Source organism: Silurus aristotelis (genome assembly GCF_946808225.1).
Source record: "Silurus aristotelis genome assembly, chromosome: 7".
Taxonomy (NCBI): Eukaryota; Metazoa; Chordata; class Actinopteri; order Siluriformes; family Siluridae; genus Silurus; species Silurus aristotelis.
In genome coordinates this window covers 20,351,928-20,370,217 of record NC_139580.1, presented here as the reverse complement: position 1 = coordinate 20,370,217, position 18,290 = coordinate 20,351,928, and the positions used below count along the sequence as shown (strand labels likewise).

Below are 18,290 nucleotides of genomic sequence, written 5' to 3'. Positions count from 1 at the left end.
GGCCACCTATCAGGTCTGCCTAATATTGTGTTAGTTCCTTTTTGCTGCCAAAACAGTCCCGACCTGTTAAGCATTACCAGCATTAACATTTTCAGCAATTTGAGCTACGGTAGCTCGTCTGCTGGACCACACGGACCAGCCTTCTCTACCAAAGTGCATCAATGTGCCTTGGCTGCTCATGACCCTTTCACCACTTTCCTTGGACCACCTTTCATGGATAATGACCCCTGTAGAACTGGAACCCTTGTCAAACTCGCTCAAATCATTGAATTTGTCCATTTTTCCTGCTTCTAACAACTTGTTTGTCAGCTTGGACAAAATGTTCACATTGTCTGATATATCCCACTCACTAGCGGTGCCATGATGAAGAGAAGTGTTATTCACTCACCGGTCAGAATGTTATAATGTCGTATTGTTATGCCTGGTCTGTGTGTGTGTAAGTTCATACATATGTTAAAGAACTAAAACAGCAACAAGAAAAAAGATTGTTGCACCAGACATATTTAAATAAATTAAAATGGTAAAAATGCATCCCAGGCTTAAGAAAATCTAAAATTGTGTAGTTTTATTTATATTTAGCTTTGTACATTTCAGATACGACACACATTTAATACATCTATATTTAAAATGACTTCTTGAAATGTATGAGACACAACCAAATATGATTTAATCATCGTTCAACTCATATGACATGTATTTGACCCATACAGCTTTCATTCATGTGTTTTATAAAAAAAAAAAAAAAAAAAAAAAAAAAAAAAAAAAAAAAAAGGATTTGCAAAGGTAATGCTGTCTGGCATTTTGCACTGAATGAAAGTTGAAATTAAACAGACACTGTAGATGGGGATCTTTCTGGCTAGGGTTACTACTGATCCCCTCCCCCACACAAGTAAAACCCTGAACCAAATCACTAATGTATACAGTCTATGATTTTCTATATAAGCTACAAACTGCTCGACCTTTGTCTTCACAGTAGCACCAGTGTACATGTTGGACACCTAATCCAAATGTGCACTTTAAAGGAATCTTTGGATTAATAAAACACATCTACTTCATCTTAACTTGGCTTAAGGCTCAACCGTGTCCACTTTCAGAATAACGTGCATAAATTGAGGCTTAAGTGCAATTGTTTGGTAAGCTTTGTCATTTCTTATGGAAATAACAAAACATGAGCATAGCCAGAGTAAAAAAGATGAACAAGTACCAGAATATTACTTTAAAAACAAGGAGTGTTAAACGAAATGTCATTACATATGGCACACGTCTTGCAGTTTGATAACAAGTAAAGGGAACCACTCAAACGTTACAAAATGCAGACATCGTCAGGTGTACGGAGGCTTCACATATTATTCAACTCCAAAAGAGTCTGTTCCAACATCTGGTTCATATCAAGGTTCTCTTCTTTAGCATGTGACAGTTTCTCTGTTAGAACATCAAGCGTTAGAAAACAACATTATTACCATCAGTGATCATGTATGACACAGCAGAGCATGCAGAGGTACTACAGGTACACTGATGTTCTACAAACACTCCAGTTTAGACTTGCTAATTAAATGCACACATTGTTATTCAGTTAGCAATCAATCAAATATCTTGGTACTTGTTCCTTTGAGGAACCGTGAGACCATGCAATATGGACTAATACTTAAAGGTGACACACTGCCTCTGTTTATTTAAGGCATGCTTAATAACTACAGCGTGCATTAAGCTATTTTGCAGATATTAAAACATCATTAACACAGTGCTAGATCACAGACACTCTAAAGCAGGCTGTGAGTATAATTAACATAATTAGAGATAGTACAGTTTTCATAAATATGGTGTAATCCCACACATCTTAGTGTAAATCATACATCATTTGGTTATTAATATAAAACAAAAATAGACTCTAGATTAGTCCTCATTCAAGGCCAGTCTTAGTTCACTAGAGAGAACACGGTTTTTCTCAAGTTGCCGGTAGAGGTGGTCTGTGCAGTCAGGCAGCAGGTTAGGGAAGAAAAGAAAGACAAGAAAGTAAAACAGAGGGGAAAATAGAACAGCTAAAGGAGAAGAAGCATTAGTACAAATTCGATGGCGTGTACCTCGAATAGAATGATTAAAAAGTTTAATATATTCCTCTGTGGAGAAAGAGCTGATAAAGAAATATGAGATCTTGCCAAGCCCAGTCCTGGAGTTTTCCCTGCATTATCGTCTGAGGTATGTGTAGCTTTTTTTCAACTTAGAAAGGCCTATTAATTGGGTGAATAATTACATAAATGTATTAAAGGAAATATATGTATAAATATAATGTATAAAGGGAAAAGCACTAATATAGGATGAAAACCAGCGGACTACTAAGACAAAACACAATACCACTAAATTCACTATTAATTATATGTATCATAAGAGAGTTATTCAGATACATATGTACACACCAATAAACAGAAAGTGTTCATGCGTTCTTTAATATTTTATAGTAATGTATAATTTAAGACCAAGAGCAGTGGAATCAGAAAAAGAGGGAACATGGTTTGTTTTCTCATAAACCCACTCTATGAATTGCCTTAGTTTTCTACATTGTATTAAATTGTATGATATTCTAAAATGTGTTAAATGAGCCAGGCTGTTCAGTAACAGTCGTTGTGAAATCATTGTAAATGCAAATCAAAAACAACAGGATTTCCATTAATATTTTCAGCTCAATATTCTCATTCTGCCTGCCAACCAATTATTTTCAACAACTAAATGTTGCTTTCAGCTGAATTAATATTTTAAATAATGTTTAACCTTTGTGGTAGTATCGGATTAGAGGCTAATATTTATGACAACTCTACAGTGAGAACATTTATGCATCTTTAAGCTAATCTTCAATCCTGCTTCATTTGCATGCATTACAGTTAACGCAATAGCTTTAGTTTTTTGTCTATAGTAAACCTTCTGAAATGACACCTTATAGGACTGTGAAAAAGCCCACACCTTTACAGCCCATTGGGCTTGAAGATAAGAGATGCATGTATTGTTCTTGCACATGTACTAAGGTTGCACGCTCCAGCTTTATTACCAACATGATCCTTTAAATGGTTACCACAGGAAGAAAATCAAATGCATGAAGTAACAGCTGGCCATTTTGAGTTTATTATAGCCACTCAGAAATAAATTAAAGCACATAAAAAATGAAAATAAGACAGCAAAAAAATAAAACAAAGAAAAAAGGACAAAAAGTGAGGAGATATAGTTTTACATAGAAGGAAGAATGTTTATTTTTACATAATCCAGAAAGAATCAAAGGTTCTGTACAAGAGAAGGGGAAACGAACCAACAGTGAAGGATAATATGAGACAGAGAAATGAGGGAATGGGGAAGAAGGGAAAGACAGACAGGTAGAGGAAAAAAGGAACAGGAGGCTGGAGAGAGCAGGGGGGTGCCGCTCAGCCGACAGGAGGCGTCTTTGATGGGGCGTAAACAATTTATCTGTGCAGGGAAAAGGAGCAGAAAGAACGTGATGGAGGGGCCTTGCTGTGGGGCCGAGACGATGCACAGCATACACCAGAGAGGAGAACGGAAAGGGTATTGCAAACATGACCCACAATGTCCATAATTGGGACATTGCTCAGGAGGCACACAGGTGTGTACCACTCACACAGTCTCACATCAAAAATACAGTCAACTGATAACCAAGGCTTAATGCGAATTCCCTAATACGGAAATACGGAATTTTTATATATAAACATTTTTCCACCTGTATGCTGAGTGTATAATAGCACACACACCAGATCATGGTAGTTCAATGTGATTGTATACATTATGGTTTCTAAACTAACTGCTTATCCATTCCACAATAAGGACTCCTTTACAGGGACTTCGATAGCTGTCACTCCAAGTGAGAAAAATCTTTGTTTTATCTTATTTAACAAAGAAGTTGTACACTTGGTGATATGGTGACATTTTCGGTTAATATTTGTTGAATGAATAAACATCTAAAAGCTTTGTGTTGCTTTTGTTTGGTACGTTTTCCACCACAGCAGTCTTCAGAAAAAGGATTTTCCAGATTTAACATGACAACTATGTTTTAATCTTAGTAACATCAAGCAAAGCTGGGTAGAAAATGAAAATGTATAGCCATAATTAGTGATAACGGAAAGTTGCCTTAATAAAAGTGGTTAATCTTTCTATAAACAGCACACCCCAGAGTGTTTTATTCCTCACTTATGATAGATCAACTTCCCTGCATAACAGCAAACTCGCCTTCAAAAACTCTTGACTTGGTCATAGTAAAAGGACAAATCCCAAATCCATTTATAACTACCCTCGAACACAGAAAGCACATTCAAAAAGAACCTCTATGCTGCAGGTAGTGTAACTAGAATAGATATCGAAAGACAGTAAACCCAATAACCACCTGCGCTAACTTACCGAACAGCACACAAGGCCAACCGTAAAGTAAAACACCACAAAATGCAACATTGACATCTCAGTCTCAAACTCCATGTTGAACTGAGGTATGCCGAGCGCACCACATAGAAGTGGACTTTGTTAGTAAGAACAGAGCAAGTCAAAGACCATATACTCAGGAAGTAACTCGGTACGGTTTTCACAGACATGCTTCCCCTTTAACAATACTCCATTTTAGCAAACCGTGTACATGCTTTGTCGAGGTTAACAGTGAATTGTATGTGTATATTATTAATCATGAGTGAAGACATTTTACAGCCTGGCGTAAGCCCTGTTTGTAATACAAACAAGTACAATTAATACAGAGGTTATAAAAACTGCACACTACTATACACTGCTTTCACAAAATCAGGCTTCACTGTTGAACATATTACTTACTTGCTCCTCAATAGTTTGACATGTGCAAGAGAGGAAACTACATGAACTATCAAACATTCACAGCCTTTGCCACAGAGGGTGCCAAGGCGTGAACATGCCACAGAAAATGAAATATCTTTCAAGAGGAGCAGTAATAGTAACAGCGGCCACTGATCTTGCGGAGCAACAGAGATAGCAGGAGGTTTTTAAAACGGAGAGATACGGTTGGTGAATTCAAGACACAAGGTCACACAGTCAGAGAGATGGAGTGATCGGGTGAAGATGAGGGAGAGTAGACACAGAAGGGAGGGTTGGCAGGCAGAGATGCAAGCAAACGAAGTGCATGAATTACATTGAAGTCATGTCGTTGAGAGCGTGGTCCAGCTCCTCGCTGATAGCTTTGTACTTGAGTTTCTGGGAGTACAACTCATCTTTTGGGGGGGTTGAGGGTTGGGTGAAGGAAGGGAAAAGGGAAAGGGAATAGGACAGGATAGAGGTGACAGGGAGGTGAAGAGGTGGGTGAAGCATCCATTCCAGCAGAATGACAGGGCCGAGAAAAACAGACAAACAGAAAGCACGAAAAAGTGGGGAAGGAAAAAAAAAAGTTTAGAAAATAAAGAGAAACATGATGCCCTGTAAAATTCCACAATTGTACCAAGAATATACTCACAATAAATGTCCAGGTGCACAGTTCCTTTACTGATATGCCAATTAGATTTACACAGGCCCATAATTAAAGGACAATACCCCATTACCTACACCACTAACAGATTTATTTATTTTTTTATAAATTTTTGATCCAAGATTGCTGGAGTGCAAATATTCATCTCACTGGGCCACATTTATGAAAATGACACAATTGATGCAAATAAACAAATGACTGGGAAAGTAAGGGACGAATGCATGGCAGCTTAAATGCAAGTCTTTGTAAATCTAAACAGGCACAAATCTAAAATGCTCTAGTGTCTCATGTGAGGCTAGTGTGGAAACTGAGAATGTGTATTGCACCGCATTCATTATAGTAAGTCCATCAGAGAGAAACAGAATTGTACACAAAGGGACAGCTTTACTGAATAGACAGTAGATAGATAGAAGAATGACTGAAAGTCAAGCAAGAAGCTTTTTGTGACTGTATGAAAGCTTTATAAAATTTTGTAGCAAAAAATTATATAGCAATAATAAATACAAAACTCTGCAGTAAAAAAAAAATAATAATAAAAAAAGTCATACCTTCCAGATCATCAATGGTCTTCTCAAGCTTGGCTACTGATCTCTCAGCAAACTCAGCACGAGTCTCAGCCTAAAGTGAGAGAAAACATTGGCTCATACACAAACACAAATGTATGTAAAAGTCTTCAAACAGCAGCTAAAAAAATAATTGTACCTCCTTCAGCTTGTCGGTGAGGACCTTGATCTCCTCTTCATATTTGTCTTCCTTCTGTGAGTACTGTAGAGTTAAAGGGAAAAACAAATGTCAGGATTCAGATAAGCAATTCCCCAAACCTGCACCACAGTGTGTACTTGCATTCAAATTTACATTTTCTCTCGAAAGAGGTGTAGATTCTTTGGAATATTTAAAACCTAGGGAAATTTCTTATTTTCTTGATTACATGTAGTAGCTAGTAGAACACACTAAACATTTATATTGGTTTTACACATCAGATAATCCGGTGCCACATATTATCTGTTCTACATAATTACGTTGCAGGAGGTTTAGCTTGTTCAAAAAGTTTTTAGGGGGCCTGAATCACACAGACAACACACCCACCTTCTCAGCCTGGGCCTCCAGAGACTTCAGGGTGTTGGTCACAGTTTTCAACTCTTCCTCAAGCTCATTACATTTGCTAGTGATTTACATAGTAGGGTGCAAAAAGAGGGAATAGAGAAGGAAGTTATGGAGCAAGAGGGACAGTAAAGAAGATAGAAGCAGATTGAAAGAGAGAGAATAGTTTGGATGTAGAGAAATGCAGAAAAGAAAATAGATAGAAGGGGTAAAGAAAAGGAAAATACATCATTAGAAACCACCAAAGTGACTGAAACCGAAATATAAATAGTGACAGGATTGACAATATACCCCCCAACAAAGCAGGATTGCAGAAAAAAAAGCATGTAAAGGACAAATTGTATATAACTTATGCATGCTGAATGTGTCTGTATAAAACTGTTCGTGTATAGTATTCCTGCTTGGTTAGTTGGGTTAACGAGAGGGAAAATAAAGTAAAGCGACAAAAGCAAAAGCAGGAAAAGCAAAGTATTTTTGTAAGGACAGAAGCACGAAAGGCTATTTCAGAGTGGGGAGGCTTGGCAGAGTGTTAGTGTTAGTATGCAGTACCTTCTGTTCTGCTGATTTTAATGACTTAAAGTTTTGGTCCAGCACATAGATCTCTTCCTGTAATCGTCGGACGCATCTGTGAGTGTGTGTGCACAGCACAAGGCCATTCCGAACAGGGAACACATGCAAGTTAACAGTGCGTGCAAAAACCCAACAAAAATACAAAATGCAAGCATAAGACAATGGAATTAAAGAAGCAGCAAAATCACTGGATTCATAGATAGAAAGTACGAGGCTATATTGTGTGATTAAAGGCAAAAACACATAGCATGTCAGTAGGGTTATATAGGCTGTATGTGAAACAGCAGTGAAGATATTCACCCCTCAGAAAGCTCAGCACGCTCCTCTGTACGCTCCAGCTCAGCCTCAACAATCACCAGCTTACGGGCCACCTGAACACACACAAGCCACCATATGAAGTATATACACAACACGCACATACAGTTCACCTAACCATGCACATTGAAGGCTGTTCTCTTTAAAATTTATTACTATATCGACAATATTTCTACTTCGTTATATTATGTCTGTACTTTCTCCTGCACTGGAAGCTACTGTCGCCAAAAAAATTCCGTCAAAATCCTTGTGTGTGTAAACATACTTAGTAATAAAGCTATTTCTGATTCTGAACATTGCATGTCAGTAGGTGAACTGATAAACACACCTCCTCATATTTGCGGTCAGCTTCCTCAGCAATGTGCTTGGCCTCTTTCAGTTGGATCTCCTGAATTTCCATCTTTTCCTCATCCTTCAGGGCCCTGTTCTCAATAACCTTCATGCCTCTGTAAAGGAAAACATGGTAAAAGAGGTAAGTGGTGAGACAGAAGGAGCAGAAAAAAGGGGAAGATGGCAGATAAAGTCAGGGTATGATGAACAGTGTGTTCTGTTATTGTATCCCAATCTTCAGCAATAACCACAGATTCAACTCAGTGATCACTCATTAAATATGTACACCATTTTGACAGTTTGACACCAAGTGTTATTTGAAAATTGTCAGCTGTGAAAAAGCGGAAAGGAGGAAAAAATGATGCATCGGTAACTGACGTGAAGTCTCTGCCTAGAGCAGCTGTGTATGAGGGTGTAGGGCTGTCCTGCACAGAGGGGCTGTGTGTGAGGCAAACAAAGAAAGGGAAACACAGCCTTGTGCCCCATGAATTGCTGTTTATTCAGTGCCATGGTGCCACTACACAAACTGCTCACGTCTGTTTAGGCCAACAAGTGGCATCACCAGAAGCATGACTTAATCTTACAGCTGCAACATCCTTAATCTTCTTGACTTTCAGACTTTTTTTTTTTTTTTTAATCCTGCACAGATTCTGGAAATTCAAATTGTCTTTTTTTTATTACAAACTAAAAATGAAAAGCTATCCTTACTCACTGGGTGTAATGACTGAAAACTATAATCTCAGTGAACCAACTTGTAATCATTTAACAGGCACCAGATGCACAGTCTTGCCTAGGAAGTAGAGGCATTTCATCACTTTTGTGCAAGTACAACACCAGAGCCTGTTACTGTGGTCACTGTGTGGTACAAGTGTGTGTGTGTGTGTTAATAAAGTGGGAAGAGCGATACCATAGTGCAGTTTGTATGTCCCTGTTATTTATGCTAATCTGTTGTAAAGTACGGCATACCATCTTCCTCAACTCACCTCTCGCTCTCATCAGCAGCCTTCTCAGCCTCCTCCAGCTTCTGCAGGGCAGTGGCAAGACGCTCCTGAGCGCGATCCAACTCCTCCTCAACCAGCTGGATACGTCTGTTAAGAGAGGCTACATCGGCTTCAGCCTAAGGAAAGGACCACAGGACTACAATGAGATGGGAATAACAAATATACCTACATCACTTCTCCCACCACACATATGAAAGGTGTGTGCACAAATAGTTGGTTTGTGTACACCCAAGGAACTGTAGAAGCCTGGCAAATTAATGCCCACTGAGGCTGACACAGGACTTCCTCTGAGGCCCCCGCCCCTCTTACTCCCATTCTGCATATGCTGGCAATTGTGTTAATCAATGTGAAAGTGCACTTTGCTGGGACTCTTAGAAAGCATTACTGAGTAATCTCAGTCTATGCAACATAGAATAAATAATTATGTTAAGTGCAAGACAACACAAACTGTACCAACACCATTACCCACACTTAGTTTCCAACCTAGTGCATCCCAAAAACACTATATAAATAAATAAACTGTAAACTGGGTAATACAGATAAAACTCTAAATCACAATTTGGTTTCGCATTATAGTTTAAATCCAAATTTAAGAACTAGAAAAATAATTCAACACAGAAGTAAGGAAAGATAATTAATCCTAATGTATTAAAGTCCAACCAGCTACTTGTTCAAGTAAAGGCCTGTGACATTAAATGTCAGTATCTCCCATGGAAATAAGGGCACTGACTTTACATGGCTACTGGGATATTACCATCAACGGTACTATCCTTTACCAAAAAGGTGTATATTTATGGTATAAGTGGTCCTTATGGTTCAATTATATACTTTATTAATATATATTATATATACATTTTAATACACTGCATTCTATTTTCAGCAAAGATATAAAAACTGAAGTCTAAAAATACACATCTTCAGTGGTGCCACAGCACTCAGCAAACATGAAAATCACAGCTCGGTACCTTTATTGTGTATTGTGAGACAAGTGAGTATGATTAATTCTGCTCAGCCCAAAAACAGATCATCTGAAAATGTTTTAAAACGGTCAAAGAAATATGTAAATGATTGCAATCCTGTCTAGCTGCACACGGGTAGATACTATATAGTCAATCTGCATAACCAGCCCCAACCCCCTTGCAAAACCATGCAAATGAAGAGAGAGTGAGAGAAAGACTCTCAGCTCAGGGGATTACACAGGGCCTAAGGGCATCAGGTGCTTTCAGTGACAAGGAATAGAAAGCAGCTGATGTAAATAGTTCTGGATCACATCTGTGTCGGGTCTTCTGCATGACTCATCTCTGCACTCCAGTGTTTAGTAATGAACCAAACGTGGAATCGATAGACGGCGTCAATTGTGTAATGTCTGCTCAAAAAGCTTCACTTTACAGCTAAGGAAACTGTTTCCTGGTTGTGCTCTATAGCTATAGTGGCTGATCTACTCCCCTCTAACCCTACTATAACAACGCATCTTGCCCTTATAAGGCAGTTGGCTTGCAGATAATTAGAGAACAAGCGTCCAACACTTTCCTTTTCAATTACTGCATGTTACAGAGCTCGAAATAACAGTAACCAAAGACCTAAACGACAGACGTATCCTGCATATACACAGGCTATCAGTAAATACTCGTTGCATGAGGGATAGAGGATCTGTACTGATTTTTAGAACAGAAGAAATAGTAACAACTCGTTACAAAAATGATACATTTGCGCGCGCGCTCTCGCGTTCTTTCTCACCAAAGTAACCGGTCATGCACAATTTTGCCTGCATTTATCAATAAAGGCCCAGAGGGGGAAAAAAAACACGAGTTATGACTGTGCAACCTGGCTAGAAACAATTCCCTGAACGCTGATCTAACCACACAGGAGTTAGATTAGAAACACAAAGGGAAATGAGCTCAGCTCTTTATCTGGGTACCAAAGCGAGATTGCGCTGGTTCACTATTGCGCAGCATCACATGCGCCCAAAACGTGCCAGATAGTAAAAGCACTGGGCTCATCGCAGGACATCCTGCTCCAGTCTACTCTGGTTGCATCTGAATGAACAGCTGGGACTATTTTAGTGAAATCCCCATGTCTGACACTCTTACCGCTTCTCTGGCTTTCCTCTCCAACGCCAAGTCCTTCTGCAGTTTCTCCACTCTCTCTTCAGCGCCGTCTGCCTGCTCTTGCAACAATTTGATTTTCCGCTTCACAGCTTCCAACGAGGTTAATCCGGCCATTATTCTATCTAACTACTAAAATATTGTTTATAGTTGATTTAGAATTTAATTCAGAGGGCAGAAACGCCCTAAACCGCAACCTTGGGTAGAAAAAAAGCCCGCCCTGTTAAGTGTTTGGTTGAAAACGCGCAGCAGCGAGTCTAAATCCCACACCGGAAGTAGCCATGCTTTCAGTGCCACGCCCCATATAAATACGTCACTCAGCTAGGGTTTCTTTAAAAAAAAAATAATAAAATAAAATAAAATTATATATATATATATATATATATATATATATATATATATATATATATATATATATATATATATATATATATATATATATATATATATACATACATATATATATATATATACATACATACATACAAAATTATTCATTTTGATTGTTAATTAATATCATTATTTTTAATTGTATTTGTATATTCATGGCCTGGATAAGACATGATGGCACGTCAAGAAGCCTTCGTGAATGAGAAAATACGAGCTGTGGGTAAAGGGGGCATTTTTTTGACGAATAAACAGCGCACTCTACTGGTGGATTAATTCAACAGCGGGACTAAATTGTGTGAATGCAGATCACAGATCACGTTATTATTCGTTTGACTGTAGATTAAAAAATTACCGCAGAATAAATAACAATAAAGTGAAGCATCTGAATAATATGAAGGAGATTTGTTCAATGTAATTACATTCAGCTTAATACAATTTCCCTACAACTAAATGTGGTGCAATTATATCCTTATACAGGCAGGTGGCGCACTAAATACGAATGCGATGGGTATAATGGGAAACTTTTTTGTGTATGTGTGTGAAAGAGAAAATGTTCAAAAAGTGTTCAAAAGCATCCTTTGCAAAATCAACTTCACTTCTTGTATCATACTTTCCTTCTGATACTTTGCGTCTTTTCATATAGACTGAAATAACAAAATAACATCACAATCCTGAATTTCTGTGTATGAAAATGTCTGGAACACTGGAGATGATAAACCTTCAGTCAAAAAATAAAGGTGAACAAATACTACACTAGATTAAAAAGAAAGTTGGATAAAAGCTATGAAATTCCTGTAATCTATCAGTGAGTGGGATTTCCAACTAAAAAAAATCTTAATGTAGAATAAGAGAGGCCAACAAGGAAAGAGTCTTGAGACTTTCTTCTGTACTCAGGAGACACAACCCAAGACTCTGTGCTGCGTCTTTACCATATAAAGCGCGAGTCTAAATATAACAGGCTGCTCAGCCTTACAGGAGCGCTGGCGTGATCCCCAAGTCTAAGGCTACATCCAATCCCACATGCTATTTTAAAAAACTATTTAGTACGGTAGTGTGTGGTTTCTATGTCTGGTTTAACATGCGATAAAATGCCTCTTACAGAGTTTCTTATATTACAGTGTGTGTGTGTGTGTGTGTGTGTGTGTGTGTGTGTGTGTGTGTGTGTGTGTGTGTGTGTGTGTGTGACATCAAAGGTGAACCCAGCAGACTGTAGTGAAAAGAGCAATTTAAATGAAGTCATTAATGAACAATTCCCAACTTGTGCTTGCCAAATCACCCAGGTCTGCTCAGACAGAGTGCCAGAGGGAAAAGTGTGTGAAGCAGTGCGCAGCTGGATTTGCGGTGACTTCGCTTTCTATACTTACATCTGCGGCCTTCTTCTCAGACAACTCCAGTTTCTCCTGGGCATCTTTAAGAGCCTCGGAGTACTTGTCCAGCTCATCCTCAGTGCCCTTCAGCTTCTTCTGCAGAGCTACCAAATCATCCTCGAGCTGAGTGTGTTTTTACGCATTTTTTGGTGACATAGCGGGAAGCAGAGCGCATGGCGTGAGGAGCACATAGACAGACATACGGACGGACGCACAGACAGACAGAGAGACAGACAGACAGAAGGAAAGAAAGAAAAAAGAAGAAGTGATTAGATGGAGACTCGGAAGGGCACACTGAATACCTTCGTGGCGACCTCCTCGGCGGTCAACAGCTTTTCCTCACCAGTTTGGAACTCCTCTAACACTTTGTCGCGCTCGTCCTCAGTTATGCGCAATTTCTTTTCCAATTCCCTTAATTCATCTTCCAGCTACACATGCATGCAAACGACATTTTTTTTCATTAACAAATTACGTGCAATATTAAACAGATTTATATTACTCACTGAAATTACCCCCCCTCCCTCCCTCCCTCCCCCATTCATTCCCATCAGAACTTGGTTTCATAGGAACCAGTTCACATAATACAAAGCATTCCATAAAGCTGTCCACTTAACCTGTTAAACCCATGCACCCTATCATTGATCCTCCGTTCCTATAAATCCACTCAAGGTAATCCGTTTAATTTCGAGTTACTGATGAAGCAGAAACACCATGCCACGAGAATTCATGCCCTTTTTTTTTAATATGGATCAAAAAAAAAATCAAGTCCCCAAAGATATAGCCGACCTGCTTGCTCCTGTCCTCTGCTGCCTTCTTATCGGATTCAGCCTGCTCAGCTCTGTCCAAGGCGTTCTCCTTGTCGAGCTTGAGCATCTGCATCTTCTTCTTAATGGCATCCATGGCTGATTATTTGTGTTTTACTTTTGTTTTCCGGCCGCACGAAAAGTTTAACGTCCCTCAAAAAGACACGGCGGTGCTGGTCCTAAGCTCGGAGCGTCTGTGCCGAACTGAACGCTAAGCTGGAGTGCAGGCGCTCTCTCTCTCTGCGCCCTGTCAAATATGTACTTTTACATGGGGGGGCGGCTGAATTCCTCAGGACATCCAATACTTTTTTGGAAACTGCCTCTGCCCGTTCCTTCTGGAGTGCCCTGTCTTTTTTATGGATCTGCATGATGATTCGCTGCTGCTACGCATTTGACTATTCATATGCCTATATATGGGGTGTGATGGCTAAGGAGGCGTCAAGACGTTCCTATTTCTAACACTGTAAAAGTGCAGGAAACACTGCATGCGGAGATCGAAAAAAAGTTGCTGTAAAGCAGACAACTAATTGTTTTGATGAATATTCCTTTAATCAAATCCCTAACGATCACTTTCTAAAGCTTTGGATGCTGCAATTTCCCCTACAGATTTTCGAATTATTGCGACATAATCCTGAATTACAAATCACACGCGCATTTGGTGAGGTCCGTGCTGTTGACCAGGCTCAGGCGTCTGTAAGAGGAGCGGCACACCTGCATCTATACATCATTAGAAAGTGTCAGTGCGTTTCAGCTGTGCGTCCACAATGCGCTTGGTCTAATTTTTCTTTAAAATGTGTCGATCTCAAGGGAAGGGTTCAGATAGGGTTTGGGGTTAAGTGCTCTGAATGTGATGAAGACTAGCTGCTGACAGAATGGGTATCACGCCTTCCAGGTCACTTGCTTTTAAACTTTGAGTTTGGATTCTTCTCTAGGCTGCTTTGTAAGCCTGGAGTAACTCTTAAGATCCTAGAAACTTTGTGCAGGCTTTGGGCCCAAACCACTGTAAAGGATGGGTTTTGTAGCATGACCACACACCAAATGCTCCACAACTCCAGAATGAGAATCTGCAGGTATATTAATGTCGTACTCATAGAGTCCACTTTTATTAAGGTTTACTTGTCACAGTGATATCACTGTGGCGTTTGTTTTTTTTCAGTTCCGATGTCTTGTCTGAGGATATGACTCTGGATATTTTTAGGCTTGCCTTCTTCTGACACCTGTTCAAGTCTGTAAATTTCCTTCAAGACACCCTGGTCAAATGGCTAAAGTGCCACATGGTAGAATAAGCCCCCGAAATAATCTCTGTCTTAACAAACCTTTGGCCGCTGGAGATATATGTAGAGATAGTGCTCTCTCATATGTTTCCATGTTAAATATTAAAGCAGTAAGAAAAGTTGATGTTTTATGTTTTAGTAGTTTGAGGTTTTCTTAACTGTTTAAGGTTTCTTTGCTCTCATGTGGGCAATTATAGGCTATTTCAGGAAATTGCTTTATGTAGGTTTGATCTGGATAAACTACCTGTTAAATACATCAAGTGTACAAAGTAAAAAAAAAAATAAAAAATGATCTATTTCTATAGACATTAAACAGTAAAACATTTCAGACTGGAGATAAATTCATGTAGTAAATCCTTTAGAATAATTAAACCAAGAATAAGGAAGCATTGTGGTTAAGTGGTTAGCATATTTGTGTCACACCCCTGGGGTTGGTGGTTTCAGTCTTGCCTATACCATGCATGTGAGTTGGGTTTCCTCTGGGTACCCCAGTTTTTTCCTCAAGTCTACAAACATATGCTGTAGGCTGCTTGGCGTTCCCAAATTGTAGTGTATGAATGAATGTGTGTATGTGAATGTCTTTGTAGGATAAGAAACTGTGTAATTCCATCACTGAAGCATGCGCACGCACACGCCAAGAGAATCCATGACCACTTTCAGGACAGCAGAAACACCTGGCGCATATGGCAGGGCAACCAGGTGATCACAAACTACAAGACACCTGCTTGTGACCAGGACGCCTCCCGCCCACATGCACTGAACGACTTCTATGCTCGGTTTAAGGTAGAGAACAACATGGAGGCGAGGAAGACCACCCCTCCTCCCAGTGACCAGGTGCTCTGTCTAACCACAGCTGAATTGAGGAAAAGGTCTTTACTGACATCTTCAACATCTCCCTGAGCAGCAAGGTTGTTCCTACATGCCTCAAGACAACGACCATCATCCCAGTGCCGAAGAAGTCTACTGTCTCCTGCCTCAATTACTATCGTCCCGTCACACTCACACCCATCAAGGCACATCAAGACCCAGCTTTCAACCTCACTGGACCCCATGCAGTTTGCGTATCGTCCAAATCGTTCTACGGATGATGCCATCTCCACAACCCTCTATCTGGCCCTCACCAACCTGGACAACAAGGACACTTACATATGAATGCTGGTTATAGACTTCAGCTCAGCATTCAACACAATCATCCCTCAGCATCTGATCGATAAACTGAGCCTACTGGGCCTGAACACCTGCCTCTGCAACTGGAAGAGAATGGAAGACCTCAATCAGTCTGGATCAGGAACTGCATCTCCAGCACTACCACACTGAGCACTGGGGCCCCTCAGGGCTGTGTTTTCAGCTCACTGTTGTTTACTCTGCTGAATCACGACTGTGGAGCAATGCACCGCTCCAACCACATTGTCAAGTTTGCCGATGACACGACCGTGGGTTTTTTTTTTCCAGCAAGAACGACGAGTCAGCATACAGAGAGAAGGTGGAACAGTTAACAGCCTGTTGTGGAGCCCAACAACCTGTCTCTGAATGTTGACAAAACCAAAGAGATGGTTGTGGACTTCAGGAGAGCACAGAGTGGCCATTCTCCACTGATCCATGGGTCCTCAGTGGGTGTTCATCTGGTGGATAAACTCACCTGGCCACTCGACACCAGCTCCATCACCAAGAAAGCCCAGCAGCGTCTCTACTTCCTGAGAAGTCTGAGGAAAGCTCATCTCCCTCCCACCATCCTGACCATGTTCTACAGAGGGACCACTGAGAGCATCCTGAGCACTGCCTGGTTCGGGAACTGCACCATCTCGGATCGCAAGACCCTACAGAGGGTAGTGAGGACAGCTGAGAAGATCATCGGCGTCTCTTTTCACTCTATCACAGACATTTACACCACACGCTGCATCCGCAAAGCCAACAGCATTGTGGACGACCCCACACACTCCTCACACACACTATTCACCCTCCTGCCATCCATCAGGAAAGCGGTTCCGAAGATTTTGGCCGTCACATCCAGACTGTGAACAGCAGTTTCATGTTGTGTGTTGTAGCTCTATGTTGTTTAGTGTAGCACCAGGTTTCTGGAGAAACATTGTTTTATTTTTACTGTGTACTGTGTTCCACTGTGTATAGTAGAAATGACAATAAAAGCCTCTTGACTTGACTTGACTCCTTCACCATCACCATCTCTTCTCCCTGCAACCATAACACTCCACTGCTCTCCCTCTCATTTACACACATGTACTCTGTCTTACTCCTACTGACTTTCATTCCCCTTTTCTCCAGCGCATACCTCCTACATAGTCCATGGAGACTCCTGTCTGACATTGTCTGTCAACCTGTCTATCACCACTGCAAACAGAAAAGGGCTCAGAGCCGATCCTTGATGCAATCCAACCCCCACCTTGAACCAGTCTGTCGTTCCTACAGCACACTTCACTGCTGTCACCCGGGCCTCGACCGATCCGGTATGACATTCTGAGTCAGCATATTTGATTTGGCACGTTTTACGCTGGATGCCCTTCCTAACGTAATCCTCCCCATATACCCGGGCTTGGGACCGGCACTGTGCACTGGTTGGTGCAACCCTGGGTTGGGATGGGTTTGCAGGCAATGAAGGAATACAATCTTATAATAAAGTACTGGTAATCTGAGTACATTTTAGAATAGTTTTAATAAGAATAATAATTTTTGCAGCTCCAACAAATCTTATGACTTTTTATCTGGATGAGTATAAAAGTGTATATTATGTGTTGTGTGTGGAGTGAGTTTAACCAGGATTTAGATTGTCAAGATCTCAAACTTAAACATAAAAGGGACTTTAATGGACCAATACATTAGTTAGGTACCTAGTCTGAATTCTGTTTCTATGAGATAGTCAATGACAGGACTCATTTATTTGCGGCATTTCAGTTTTCTTTGGTTAGCTTTATAGGTGGGAGCTTAGACAAAATACATAAATAGTTTACATGCACATCCGCTAGTCTTAAATCAACTGTTTTAATACTTCAAAGTCTAGCTTTTCCCTGAATTGTTTTTTGCGTGTTTGTGCGTGTTATAAGTAAGTTCTTTCTAAACGGCTTTGTTTTGTCTGAGTAGGCGAGGTCAATATGTTATTGTGAATGACAGGTATTAGAATGTTTGGGTAATACTAGATGGCAGTCATGCAAAAATGCCAAAGCAGTGAGCATAAGCACAGCTGATTTCCCTTTTTTTTTTATTTTGTAAATTACAATATACTGCTTTTTTTTAAAATCCATTCCTGAACTGGGCAATGGTTTACTTTCTGTACAACAAAAGGAAACAATTTATTATATTTCTTGGGAAGGCCACAGCATTTTAAAAAAAAGAACACCAATCAAAGGGCAAAAAGATTAAAATATCACACAAAGTCTATGAGAGGTTATTTATACGTCTGATAAATGCATTGCATTGTAAACTACATTTCAACTGATTTAATGATTCCAGGCATTAGATTTTAATTATCTTAAAGCTACATTACATTCTTTTACATTCCATTCCAAAGAAGCTACTTAGTAATCTAAGTAAAGAATGGAAAGATTCTTTAAA

General features: G+C 39.9%; 1 protein-coding gene across 6 annotated transcripts; it reads right to left on the bottom strand.

Annotated features, from left to right (window-relative positions):
- Nucleotides 1-550: 550 nt before the first annotated feature.
- Nucleotides 551-13,818, bottom strand: tpm1 (tropomyosin 1 (alpha)). Of its 6 annotated transcripts, none has more exons than XM_083545796.1 (10): nt 13,436-13,780; nt 12,952-13,077; nt 8,770-8,903; nt 7,785-7,902; nt 7,442-7,512; nt 6,557-6,632; nt 6,173-6,235; nt 6,019-6,088; nt 5,141-5,219; nt 3,215-3,450 (listed from the first exon to the last, which is right to left on the bottom strand). In XM_083545796.1, the coding sequence occupies exons 1-10, from the start codon at nt 13,547-13,549 to the stop codon at nt 3,447-3,449; spliced, it is 855 nt and encodes a 284-aa protein (XP_083401922.1). In that variant the 5' UTR covers nt 13,550-13,780; the 3' UTR covers nt 3,215-3,446. The 6 variants fall into 6 exon arrangements, with proteins under 6 accessions (XP_083401924.1, XP_083401923.1, XP_083401926.1 ...); XM_083545795.1 differs by lacking the exon at nt 12,952-13,077 and adding an exon at nt 12,647-12,772; XM_083545798.1 differs by lacking the exons at nt 3,215-3,450; nt 5,141-5,219 and adding an exon at nt 551-1,422 and having other exon boundaries at nt 13,436-13,818.
- Nucleotides 13,819-18,290: the final 4,472 nt, after the last annotated feature.